The sequence below is a fragment of the Phacochoerus africanus genome, chromosome 11 (genome assembly GCF_016906955.1).
Source record: "Phacochoerus africanus isolate WHEZ1 chromosome 11, ROS_Pafr_v1, whole genome shotgun sequence".
NCBI lineage: Eukaryota > Metazoa > Chordata > Mammalia > Artiodactyla > Suidae > Phacochoerus > Phacochoerus africanus.
Window position 1 is genome coordinate 108,104,229 of NC_062554.1, and position 12,876 is coordinate 108,117,104.

The 12,876-nt window shown below is 44.1% G+C and overlaps 1 protein-coding gene across 2 annotated transcripts in view; it reads right to left on the bottom strand.

Annotated features, from left to right (window-relative positions):
• Positions 1 to 796: 796 nt before the first annotated feature.
• Positions 797 to 12,876, bottom strand: part of AMPH (amphiphysin) — a 171,080-nt gene continuing 159,000 nt past the window's right edge. For both annotated transcript variants that reach the window (XM_047753198.1, XM_047753199.1), the window contains 4 exons: positions 7,186 to 7,395; positions 5,135 to 5,353; positions 2,760 to 2,861; positions 797 to 2,024 (listed from right to left, as the gene is read on the bottom strand). In XM_047753198.1, the coding sequence (XP_047609154.1) occupies positions 1,917 to 2,024; positions 2,760 to 2,861; positions 5,135 to 5,353; positions 7,186 to 7,395 (639 nt within the window). In that variant the 3' untranslated portion in view covers positions 797 to 1,916. The remainder of the gene's footprint in view (positions 2,025 to 2,759; positions 2,862 to 5,134; positions 5,354 to 7,185; positions 7,396 to 12,876) is intronic.

Consider the following 12,876-nt stretch of genomic DNA (forward strand, 5'->3'; position numbering starts at 1 on the left):
CACAAGTGTCCTTTACCTGATGTTTTGAAGGTTCTTTGAACTATCTAAAGTTCACAAAGGTCTTGAGTGCCACTGGCTTTGCAAGAGAAATCTTAAAAGATGAAGAGGACACTGGGAGCGGGCTCCCTGGGTCAAGGCCATTCATGGTGATCCAGCTTCCCTGGAAAAATCTTGGATCAATATAGCTATTTCTCTATTAACACTTAAACATCCACAAAATGTCCAAGTTGGTAATCCACCAGAAGAACTGAAACCATCACTCACTAATAGATACAAAACCTAAAAGTCTACTAACACCCATTCTGATCAGCTTACAGTGTATACAGTTATACTGGGGAAAGAGTGATCAACTGAAAGGGCTTTAAGAAATTTCTTCTAAGAACTGTGGCCCAGTGAATTGACTTTTCTATGTTATCGAATCTATTTTTTATGTACCTACAAACATAAACATGTCAGAAAGAAAAGTGACCAAAAAATGAGACTGGTGGGAGAAGGAATTGCTGATTATGGAGGTCGTGAGATTTCTGTGATGCACAGATAGGGCAGCCACAGCCAGCATCTCGGAGGGGCCTCTGTCGGCAGCTGTTATTTGTGCTGTAGTGATTGCTGGGCAGCAAGGACCACCGAGTGACCAGCAATGACTGAGATGAAAGGAGTTTGGGGAAGGGAGGTGGGCTATGGAGCACAACCTGGAGGAATAAGCATATCTCTGCACAAATAACAACTCCAAGGTAGACTGTTTCAAGGAGTGCGTCCGACTGAAGCAATCTTCCTAAAACAAATGACTCAGCAGGAATTAAGGTCATTGCTGGAGATTACCAAAGGTTTATTTGGAATGACACAGCACTGAAAACATAATCGTTACAGATGACTGGTGGATACAGCATATGTCACTATATCTTATTTTTGGACAATCTGTGAAGATGAGCTGCATAAATAGAAAGAGGTGGAAATATATAGGAGCTTTTGGAAATAACGTTCTTTGGGGATGGATTTAAATGCCCCATCATCTAGCCAACCTCAGAAAGGCAGAAATTAAGACAATTTAGCTGCTGATTCCAACTCACCTACCTCCGGCCACAGCAGCCGGACACCCTAACCGTCAGACTGCTTTCTCCAAAAGGGGCAGCAGCTCGGACATGCGATTAGTCATCGCATCCTGAAAAATGCACATTCTGAACACAGATACTGTCGACTCTTTTGGCAATGGGATGGCAGGTTTTGCCCAGAGGCAAAACTGCTACTGTAATAATGCCAGACAATAAGAGCAATGCATGTATCAATGACACTGGAGAGGCTGAAAGCTACAATGGAAAGGAGAGAGCGCAACTATGTATATGTAGCCTTGTGCATACACATAGATTCAGGAGGGATGGGAACTAGCTTTGTGTGACTGTGTGTCCATATATAGAGAAGGAGAGGTGTGTTGGAAAAGAACATTGAAAACTTTTGCGGCGGATTCGTTTTAAACACAGTAAACGTGAAAGGGAGAGAGAGCACGTGCTCACACCTGCGCAGGGGAACAAGATAATCTCGTATTACAGGATAACACATCACGTCTTCTGCAGGGCAGCCACTCAGTACACTTGGTGGAGAGAAATTAAGGTTCAGGTCTGGAGGAAGCTACTTTAGAACTGGTGGGGGGTCAAGTACACGAGTTTCCACAGCTCAAACAAAGCACAAACAAAATCTTCGCAATAACGTGGGAACCAATGAAGACCTTTTCCTTAATTTTCTTTTTTTTTTTTCCCTCTTACATTTGTCTGCACACATGCTCCACGGATATATCCTTCCCAGCTTTGTCTGGCATCAGTCTCTGTAAATCGTTAAGAGCGTAATAGCAAAAGTGAACTCTTCAGGTTTTCATAAAGGTTTAAAAACCCAGTGATCAGGCTCTTTCTACAATACTTTCAGCCCTAATCCAGGCGCCGGGTGAAGTTCTCTGGAAAGAGGCCCTTGTAGGTGGCAAGGTCTCTGTACTGAAGCCAGTCTGATTCCTTCACTCCTACCAACCAGCCTGCATCCTGCAAGACAAAGACAGGGATTTCAGAGTCCAACACACTACTGGAAAAATGTGAACTGCCAACACTTAATAAAAAAATTGGCTTAGGAGTCTGCTTCTGGTGCATCAGGTTAAGGATCCCACATTGTCACTGCATCGGCTCAGGTTGCTGCTGTGGCGCAGGTTTGATCCCTGGCCCTGGAACTTCCGCATGCTGCAGGCATGGCCAAAAACAAAAGAAAGTAAAATAATTGGTTTAATGAGCATTGTAGTCCAGCACAAGGATGTCAAGTTACTTGTAAACTCAGATCCACAGGAAGAAATAAGAGCTCTGGAAATGGCACACATGTTGGCAAATATAAAAGGCTAGCTTTTTCCTCTTAATTTCTTGAAAAGATAGTGATGGTTAATTCAAAAAAAGTAAGTTTATATTTTATAATATCTTTTTAAGTATATATTTTTGTATATTTTATGTTTATAATGAGGTTTTCAATGGTTCTGAGACACCTAGACACTTCCGCCTGATATTAGTAATTTATGCTTTGTCATCTGCTTGTATAAAAAACCAACAAAACAGTATTATCCCTAAAGAAGTGTCCTAAAAAACCTAGTCAGTGATGCACTGTAGTCTTAAGCCCTTTCCAGAGCTTCCATGCATTATCTCAAAAAAGTGGAGATGTCTTCAGGAGGTCACTGTGCCCCACTGACTTAGGAAACACCAACAGAGCCTGCAGGACCATCCACTCTCATCCTTTACCTGGTCAGCTTCCGAATCTGAGGGCACCACCAACACCACATCACCCCTTTGTAAGGTAAGCTCATCAGAATTTGCTGCCTCGAAATCATGCAGTGTTTCCACCTGTGAAAGAGTAAAGGGACTGATTGATTTTAGAAAGAAAAGGAGATGTAAAATCAAAGTCTCCCAGGTGGCTTCTCAGCAGGCCCTCTTTAGTAGCATTTCAGAGCTGGAGAAAAAAGGCGAAGATGTGTGTCACACCCCAAAGCAGAAGGCCTTGGAAGACAGAGAGGAAATCCTAATCTCCGTTTACTTAAAACATCAGAATCCTACAGACTGATACTGAGGCCACTTGAATGTATATTTAGTAAAGCAATACCTCTATGAGAGCCAAAATGTGGAGCATTAATAAATTTCAATTCATTATATGTTTGTGAGAGATCTGCATTTTATTATCAGCAATGCTTTGTTACTGTTTATTTGTTTTTTTTTTTTTTTTGGTCTTTTTGCCATTTCTTGGGCTGCTCCTGCGGCATATGGAGGTTCCCAGGCTAGGGGTCTAATCGGAGCTGTAGCCACCAGCCTACACCAGAGCCACAGCAACGTGGGATCTGAGCCGCGTCTGCAACCTATGCCACAGCTCACGGCAACGCCAGATCCCTTAACCCACTGAGCAAGGCCAGGGACCGAACCCGCAACCTCATGGTTCCTAGCCGGATTCATTAACCACTGCGCCACGACGGGAACTCCCTATTTGGTTTTTTTAAACTGAGCTAAAACTACCCAAGTGAAAAGTTCCACTTAACTCCAGCTTCTGAAAAAGAATGACAATTGGAAAAACAATCACTTGCATGTCATGTGAGACTTACTGTTAATTAAACCCTGTAATTGATTTCTTTATAAATAGAATTCCTTCCCTATCTTACTCTTTAAACCACGATAATCTGTTTCCTTTCTTTCTTTTTCTGTTTTTCATTGAAATATCTTTGACATATAACATCGTATACATTTAAGGTATACAGAGAGTTCCCACCATGCAGCAGTGGGTTTGGGTTAAAAATCCAACCCGGCTCAGGTTGCTGTGGAGGCTTGGGTTTGATCTCCACCCAGCACAGTGAGTTAAATGATCTGGCGTTGCCCCCGCTGTGGCTCAGATTCAATCCCTGGCCCAGGAACTTCCCTGTGCCATGGATGCAGCCATAAAAAGGACAAAAAAGGGAAAAAAAATTAAGGTATACATCATGTTAACTTGATACATTTATATACGGTAATATGACTAGCATCGTGGTTAGCTAGTTAGCACGTTACATAAGCATCATTTATGTAACTAGCTAGTTAGCACTAGTTACATAAGTACCTCTGAAGGTAAGTGCAGTGTCCCAGCTCACACTGCAGCTAGTGAGGGGAGTTGGGGTGGACCATGCCAGGCCTGGCCTTGCTTGGCATCTGACTCCTTGACGTCTTGCCCTCCACTTAAAACAGAACACAGGGGGGCACATTCCTTCACTAGCCACCTGTCTAGTTTTTCTCCATGTTCGTTCATTCATCAAACCATTGAGCCCACCTGTCCTCATTTGAGGTGATAAGGTAGCAGTTACTTTCTAACCAACACGGAGAGAAGAAAAGATACTCTCTGATTGTTACTATTAAATCTCCCCAAATATAGATAAATTTAACACTTTTTAAAAGAAAAAGCTGAATTTGGAAAAGCAGGATTATATACCCAAGTTAAAATTCCAACTATATTCTATTAGGTAGGATTATTGGCCTTTAACCTCTGGCTTAAGCCAGTGCTTTTAGGTACTTTATTGGGTTTTTTGGTAAGGACCCTTTGCTTTATGAAAACTCTAAGTGGCCATCTCTTGGCTCCTCTGGGCAAAATCTTTTCTCATTAATATGTTTTCCTTATCACAGAAGCCCATTAACAGATTTATTCACTTTGGAAATATTTACTGACTTCCCACTCTGCCACATACCAAAACAGGTGCCAGAGCTGACTGCTGACCCAATGGCTGGGTTTCCTGCATCCAGCAGGGAGCAGATGAGCACAGGGATGGTTTTAAGCCCTGGGCTCCATGGGGAGCTCCAGAGGGCACTCTGAGTGGAGGCAACCCCCACCCCATTCACTACCAAGGGGCATACCATTTGCCCTCTGCTGAATTTTCTTTAATTACTGGATGTTAAAATACGGAAAGACATATGACTGTGGTCCTTGCAATCCAGCAGCGTGGCCATCTTGCCATGTTACCGTGTGATGCTGGGATGAAGGCGAAAGCAGTACAGAAAACAGAGGTAACAAAAGTAATAGTAAAAAGCGGAAAACCGAAGGTTCGCACCAAAGGGCCTCCAAGCAAAGGACAAAGGCCACCAGATTAGGAGATAAGAAACGTTAAGACCTTGTAGAGGAAGCCTGGAGGCACCTCCTGGGAGGCCAGGCCTGTAGAGGGAGCCGAAGGTGCCGGCTGGGAGGCCAGCTCAGGTGTCTCACTGGCAGGGCCGGGAAGAGCCGTGTCATCAGTGATCTCCTTGTACTCTGCGCCCGGGGTTACTTCGTGTTCTCCCTCCCCTTCGTTGTTGGAGGCGGGCTCTATGACGACAGAAGGGATGACCTTCTCCTGGGGAAGAAAAGGAGTAGAGCAGAGGCTGGAAAGAAGACTTCCTCGCCCTCCCTGAGCTGCCCAGAACCCTCCTGGGCTCCAAGTTCCCCACCAGCCCTATTCAGCCAATGCCTGAAGTTCCCCAAACCATCTGGCCTCGGGGCCTTGCACCTGGCAGGGCCTCCCTCCTGTCATGCCTCCTGTGTGTCTCTTCTGAGACAGAAACCCTTATGGGAACTGATTTCTGGATCCTTCAACAACCAGGCAGTTTGGTAAGAGTGAGGTTTCTAGGGAGATTAAGAAGTGGAACAGGAGACTTCAGGGAGAGAAGGTGAGTCATGACGGGGTTGGGGACAGTCCTGATGGATTCCAAGGATGCTCGTTTTTTGGCCACACCCACAGCATACAGAAGGTCCTGGGCCAGGGATCGAACATGCACCCCAGCAGCAACCTGAGCCACAGCAGTGACAGTGCTGGATCCTTAACCTGCTAGGCCACCAGGGAACTCCCAAGGATGCTCTTAGTTTTGCAGGGGTCCATTCTTGTCCCACTGACTAGTAACACCTACTTGAGGCTGACATCTGACTTCCCGTGATTGCTCTTCTCCTGGAAACCACACTGTTGGTAAAGGTCTGGCCTGCGTCTGGAGATAAGCAATCTGGCCTTTGCTCAGTGATGGTCATCAGAGCCCCCACTGCAGGGACAGCGTGAGGGATTCCAATTCCTACCAACCACTCCAAGTACTCTACTGTCAGGGGCAAAAACGGAACCAAAGGATCAGGACCTCGCATCTATTTTTTGCCAAAAATGAGCACTGAGGGGAACCTCACGAGCATAATGGAAGCCTGGAGGTCAAGTTCTGTATCCCTATGCACGTCCCTTCTTCAATTTGGAGAAAAGAATACACTCTTGCAACAAGCCTAACAATATACACAAAACAATCCAGACATGGTGACAAGACGACCTATGGGAAAAAATGGAATATAGTTGTGAGTTATTTCTCTAAATGCTACTGCTCCTCACTGTTTGAAAGGCCTCGTTCACATTCAAGCTTAAGTTACCTCTGCAGCAATGTTTGGACATTTATTGTGAGTGAAATAATCAGGACAAAGCAGAGCCTAACATTAAACCAACTCGCCACTGTTTCTACTGAGAACACAGAAGAGAAGAAATTGAGGTTGAGAGGGGCTGTCCTTGCTTTGGCACCTGGGTTTGAGACCCCACATTAGGAATATTGGCATTTGTTGCTTTGGACTGTGTCTCTCAGAATTGAAGAGCTGGGATAACTCCGTCCTGACCCATTTCCTTTTGAAAGTGCAACCCAGGGATGGGCTTTTGGTGAACAGGGACCGACAGTGCGTTTGGGCACTCGGATAATAACAACCACACAACAGTAATAAAAGTAATCTGACTTAACTACTAATAATGGCTTCTCACCATGTGCCTGGCCACCAGGCCCAGCATTTCATGGCTATTTTCTCACCTAACCCATAGGATCCCCCTATGGTTCTCTCCTACTCTCTTTCTCATCCCTCCATTCTCATCCTTTTCCTCATCTGGGCTTCATTCCTTTTCTCCGGCACTTTACCCCACAGTCTCCCTATCTGGGCTTAAGCCTGGTCCTTCACAGCAATGGGGCCCTCATGGAGCCTGACCATGCTGATATTGAGAGAATGCAGAGACCACTCTTTCTGAGAATCGAATATTTCATTTTGGTGGAGTGGGGTACCTCAAACTGACCACAAGCCATCCACTATTCCATATCCCAAAGAGGTATCACCATGAACCAACAGACAGAGCCTTCCAGCCGGCGCCATCCCCCCAGGACCTCCTTTTACTAGCACACACACCTGAACAGCCACTACTTCTGTTTCTTCCGGTTGAGATATGTCACTCTCTACAGCCTCCGTGGCCTCGGCATCAATCTTGGCCTCCTCCGAACTTGCTTCTTCTCCAGCAGAAAGAGCCACCTTATCTGTCTCCACCTCTTCCACGGGGGGCCCCTCGGCTGCTGGCACGAAGGTTCCAGCAGTCACATCGGCATCGGTTCCGGGGATGATCTGTAAACCAGAAACCAAACAGGACGTGTGTCTCTCCACCGGCCTCAATGAGAGTCAGACTCCACCTGTCTGTGTCTCTCCCCTCTGCTGAGGCACATCAGACTTTGAGGTTGTCCTTGTCCCGTGCCAAAGCTGGGATTCAGGGTCAGCAGAGTCGGCCGTCTGCTCCTCAGTACTCTGACTGCACATCCTCCTAAGCCCCTAACAGCTTTCCTTGCAGCTGGGTGTAGCAGATGGAATGGAATTTGATTGGAAGTGACATCTGCCACTCCTGAGACATAGCTTTTAAGGTATGAGTGGTCCCCTCCACAAGCTCTTCCTAGCTTTGGTAGCTGAAAGCAGGTGACAACAAGGCCTTAGAGGACATCTAGGTGACAAAATGGAAGGGACCTGGCCCAGAAATTTCTATATGACATGGGTATGGCTGAAATTTCTATATGACATGGGTATGCTGGGCCTCACACTGCCTGGGTCATGGGAAAAAGCCACTTAAAAGCATTCTTCATCCTTATTGCACAATGTCAGAATTCAGAAAAAACCGCATCTCAGTATAAACTTGCAAATCTTCATGGGAGAAGGTCCCAGAAGCTAAACAACATTTACGAAAAAAAAAAAAAAATATGGGGAAGTTTCTCAATGAGACCTCTTGAGAATGAAGGGAAAATCATTTTATCAACAATTAGTCATTGTAATCCAAAATCAAACCTGATTTGGAGTCTTTTACTAGGAAAGGGAAAACAGAAAAAAAAAAAAAAAAAGAATTTTTTTCCCTAACGTTGGAATGCAGTCAGAAGAGCTTTAAGTAGGTTTTAAAATTTGCAGTAAGGGAACACAGTGCCATCAGAAGTTTTAGTTTCGAACACACTGACTACAGAATCCAAGTCTTTAACCAAACTCTGACAGCTTGGCAGTCTTGATTGGAGAGGTTCAAAATCAGAAAGACTGAGAAAGAGAGAGAACTGTAAATTGATCTTATATAATACACCCTGGGAAGCATATTCAAAAACTGATCTTGCTAGCGGATGTGATTACCATTAGCCATTCCTTTTCCTTGTTGAATAAATTCTACCCAGTGTGTCCTATTATGTTAGGAAAGCTCTGATGTTGCAGGTGTTAACTGTCAAACCCAGAATAACTGAAAAGGGCAATGGAGGGTGTATGCCAAGTGGGCCTCAGAAACGGGATATGGAGATTCTCAGCCATTCACCTACAGTCCTTGGGCATTTAAAAAAAAAAACCTTCTGACTCAAAAGTACTTTTATTTATTAAAAAAAACCCTGTTGCAATACACACACTACTAAATAGAAAACATAACCAACAAGGACCTACTGTACAGCACAGGGAACTATACTCAATATCTTGTAATAACATATACGGGAAAAGTATCTGGAAAAGAAAAAATATATATATACACACACACATATATGCACATATATATATATAATTTTAACAGGCATCATTGGCTGGATCTGATTTATTGACAGTCTGGCTGCTGTGAGGCTGGCCACCAGCAGGTGGAGACCAAGGGTTCTAGCTGTCTGCTCTGATATTCGCTAATAATAGCCCAGCTTCAGCATGGCAGCCTGGTCGCTGTCATTAAAAAAGGAATGGAGCAATTGTTGATAGGTATGATGGAAGATAAAAAAATCACTGAAATATTGAAATTAACAATGCTAGTTAAGACACAATGCCAAGGAAATTGGCACTCTGACTACAGAGAGGAAAAGCCAAACACTTTGAATGACCTACTTGGACAAGGGAAGACATGAACACTCCTCCATTCTTCTCAGGCCCACGAAGTCCTATTTCTTAGCTGAAATGAACACTTTGGTCTCACAGACCTTAAGAACATTACAGAAACAGAGAAGGACTGTCAACCCCTGTTTCCCTCTTGAATCTTTCTGCCTCTGTCCAGGATTGTTCTGAAAAACAAGGCTGCCTCCATCCTCCTTTTATGTCTGGGTTTTCTCCCACATTTTCTACTCTTCCCAAAATATTTCCAATGCACATTTACTAGCTGCAGTAATAGAACAACATAAAAATTCAATGGCAAAAAACATCCATTTGTTCAGATTAGGTGTTAACTCTAGACAAATCAAGGACAGATGAAAAGGTTTTCAGTGATGAGTTATCCTTTCACGATTATTTTTATTCCTTCCAATTTGTTAGCTAATGCAGATTTAAACTCCAAATTTAGTCTTTTCTAGACTCTTCTTGCTACCATTAGATGTTATACCTTCTAGGAAAAAATCACAATGATTAATGCTGCTATTGGGCTTTTAAAAATCATTATCCAGGGACAACAGAAGACCGAAACTGCTGAAAACACATATGCCCTTGATAGCTGATGTTACTAAATTTGTTCCTGCTGAGGGACAGTGGGCTAAGAATCTGACTGCAGTGACTCAGGTCACTGTGGAGGTCCCAATTTGATCCCCAGTCCAGCACGGTGGGTTAAAGGATCCAGTGTTGCCACTGCTAAGGCTTGGATTCAGTCCCTGGCCCAGGAGTTTCCATATGCCATAGGTGCATCCATAAAAAAAGAAAATTTCCCTTCACTCGAAATTTTAAGGGAAATACCACTTTCTCACTTCTGCCCAAACTGTACTATCTGTTGGCCAAACAGATTTATGGTGGAAAACATCTAATGCAAAGAGAGACCAAAGTTCTCCCTGCCCTTGGGCTGCATCTTGTATCCACAAGGACCATGAAGCGCCTGCACCCTGACCATCATCAGTCTGCACATTAGTCACAGAGAAATCATAGGGATCTGCATGGACCCTTCTTTTAATAAAGTGAGTGGCTCTCACTTTATCACACTGTACAAATCTTACTGCCTTTTTATCTTCTGTCTCAGCAATCCTCTTGGTGGAAAGTAATACAGTCGTGGCATACATGGCAGAGTCCTTTCAAACACCTAACTGCCTTAGCAAGATTTTCCGGAAATGGACTGAGATGAATGCAATGTGACATCAGCTCCGGTATCCTGCAAAGCAGGGGGACACAATGGGTGACAAAAACTAGCCAGTCCTTCTGGGCAATGGTGTCCTGGAGGTAGGTTAACAAGACTCCAGGTACTATCCTAGGTGTTTTACATTTTTTTTTCCGTATTATTTGCCTAACAATTCCACAAGATATATTCCTATTTCCCACACAAGCCAGCTCATATTCAGAATTGAAGTGACTCGCCCAGTCAGTAAACCAGGACTGGAACAGTCTAACTCTAAATTTTGTATTTTTTCATACCCGCATCCAAGAAGACAAAGTACCTCTCAAATCAGAGCTCCACAGAGACCTGGCACCTCCACAGACCTGTCACTTTCCTACTGGTAACTCCCAAATGAGCAATGACTGCTGAAGAATGCAAGCGTGTTCTTGCAAACGGCCAATGTGTTCACTTACACTCTTGGAATGCTATCTTCAAGACAAGATTCACAGATCATAAACAAAAACTTTTATTCATAGACATGATATATCTGGGCACCTAAGCAAACATGTCATAAAATTCCTTTTTTTTTAAATTAAAGTATAGTTGATTTACAACATTTCTTCAATGTCTGTTGTACAGCACAGTGACCCAATCACACACAGTTCCCTGTGCTGTACAGCAGGACCTTATCGCTTATCCATTCTAAATGTAACCGGTTGTATCTGCTAACCCCAAACTCCCATCCATCCCCTCTCCCCCCACCTCTGAGAACCACAGGTCTGCTCTCCTTGGTGGTGATCTGTTTCTGTTTTGTAGATAGGATCATTGGTGCCATATTTTAGACTCCACAAATAAGTGAAATTCCTCTTATCTGATACACATTATATGATTATAAAGATAACGCTGTTGACAAGCATCTGATTGGATAGATTTTGTCCACATTATTTTTTTCCAATAGTCCTGTAGATTCTATTGTTGTTTGTTTTTTATTTTTTACTTTTTGCCACACCTGTGGCACATGGAAGTTCCCAGCTCCGGGACTGAATCCGAGCCACAGCTGCAGCAGCGCTGGATCCTTAACTCACTGTACCCAGCTGGGGATCAAACCCACACCTCTGCAGTGACCTGAGCTACTGCAGTCGGATCCTTAATTCACTGTGCCACAGCAGGAACCCCTAAATTCCTCTGTTTAGAAAGCTAGGTACAGAAAGGGAATGTGGAAAAAGATCCATCAATCTCCTGGTTTTATCCAGTGCACTACAGAATGACAACTGAGAACAATTAGAAATTGGGCACTTGGACATAGTCCTAGCTATGTTCACAAATTAGAAACTAATATGATTCCAAGGCTGGAAGGACCAGAGGGCTCCCCTAACCCAGGGAATGTGATGGAGTAGAAGTGGCACCGGAAATGGAACTGGGCCCTGGGTTTTTGTTCTGACTCTTCCACGAAAAAGCGTGGGAGCTGGAGTGACTCCTGAGTGCCTTTGGAAAGGAACAAAAGGAGGGTAACATCACAGTGGGAAGCCTGGCTCCAGGCCACCCTTGCTTTTTCCTGTCCAGTCCTTATTCTGGATCCCACTTGAGCGCTTGCCTGAAGAGACAAGCATTTTATGAAAACACAAGATTTCTTCAGGATCCATTTATTTATTTCAAAATTTCCAAAATTCTTCCAGATTTTTTTTTTTTTGGTGTGATTACATAGAATTTTTTTTTTTTAATTTTGTTGATATACAGTTGATACAGGACCCAATTTAAAGAAAAGCTTAAAAGGCAGCTGGGGGAGTTCCCGTTGTGGCGCAGTGGTTAACGAATCCGACTAGGAACCATGAGGTTGCGGGTTCGATCCCTGCCCTTGCTCAGTGGGTTAACGATCCGGCATCGCCGTGAGCTGTGGTGTAGGTTGCAGACGCGGCTCGGATCCCGCGTTGCTGTGGCTCTGGCGTAGGCCGGTGGCTACAGCTCCGATTAGACCCCTGGCCTGGGAACCTCCATATGCCGCGGGTGCGGCCCAAGAAATAGTAACAACAACAACAACGACAAAAATAAAATAAAATAAAAAAATAAATTAAAAAAAAATTATATAAAAAAAAAAAAGGCAGCTGGGTCATTACGGCCCCAAAGAATGATTCCTCTACTAAGACAGAGGCTGGAAGGGATACTCCTCTTCATATAAACTATACTTGAACCTGGCAGGTCATAACTTCCCTTGACTGCAGGGGTGAGCTCACCTGGGGACACCACACCGCCAATGGTGTTCCCATCCAAGGAGGCACCTGGGGTTACAAACTTCATTAGATACTATGTGTTTCCTTTGTAACAAAGGATTTTAGTGGTTTTGTTTCCCCTCCCCTTCATCTCAATCATCTTTTTCAATCTACTCTCCTGGTATTGTCCGCAGTCCCCACATAAACCTTTAGCAGCCTGGTCTGGGTGCAACTCAGGTGCCGGCAGTGGTATTGCCATGGCAACATCTGTCAGAATTAGCTCCATACTTTCTTTAAAAATTATAATCCCCTGCTGGAATGCCAAAGTTAATGAACTTTTGGTTG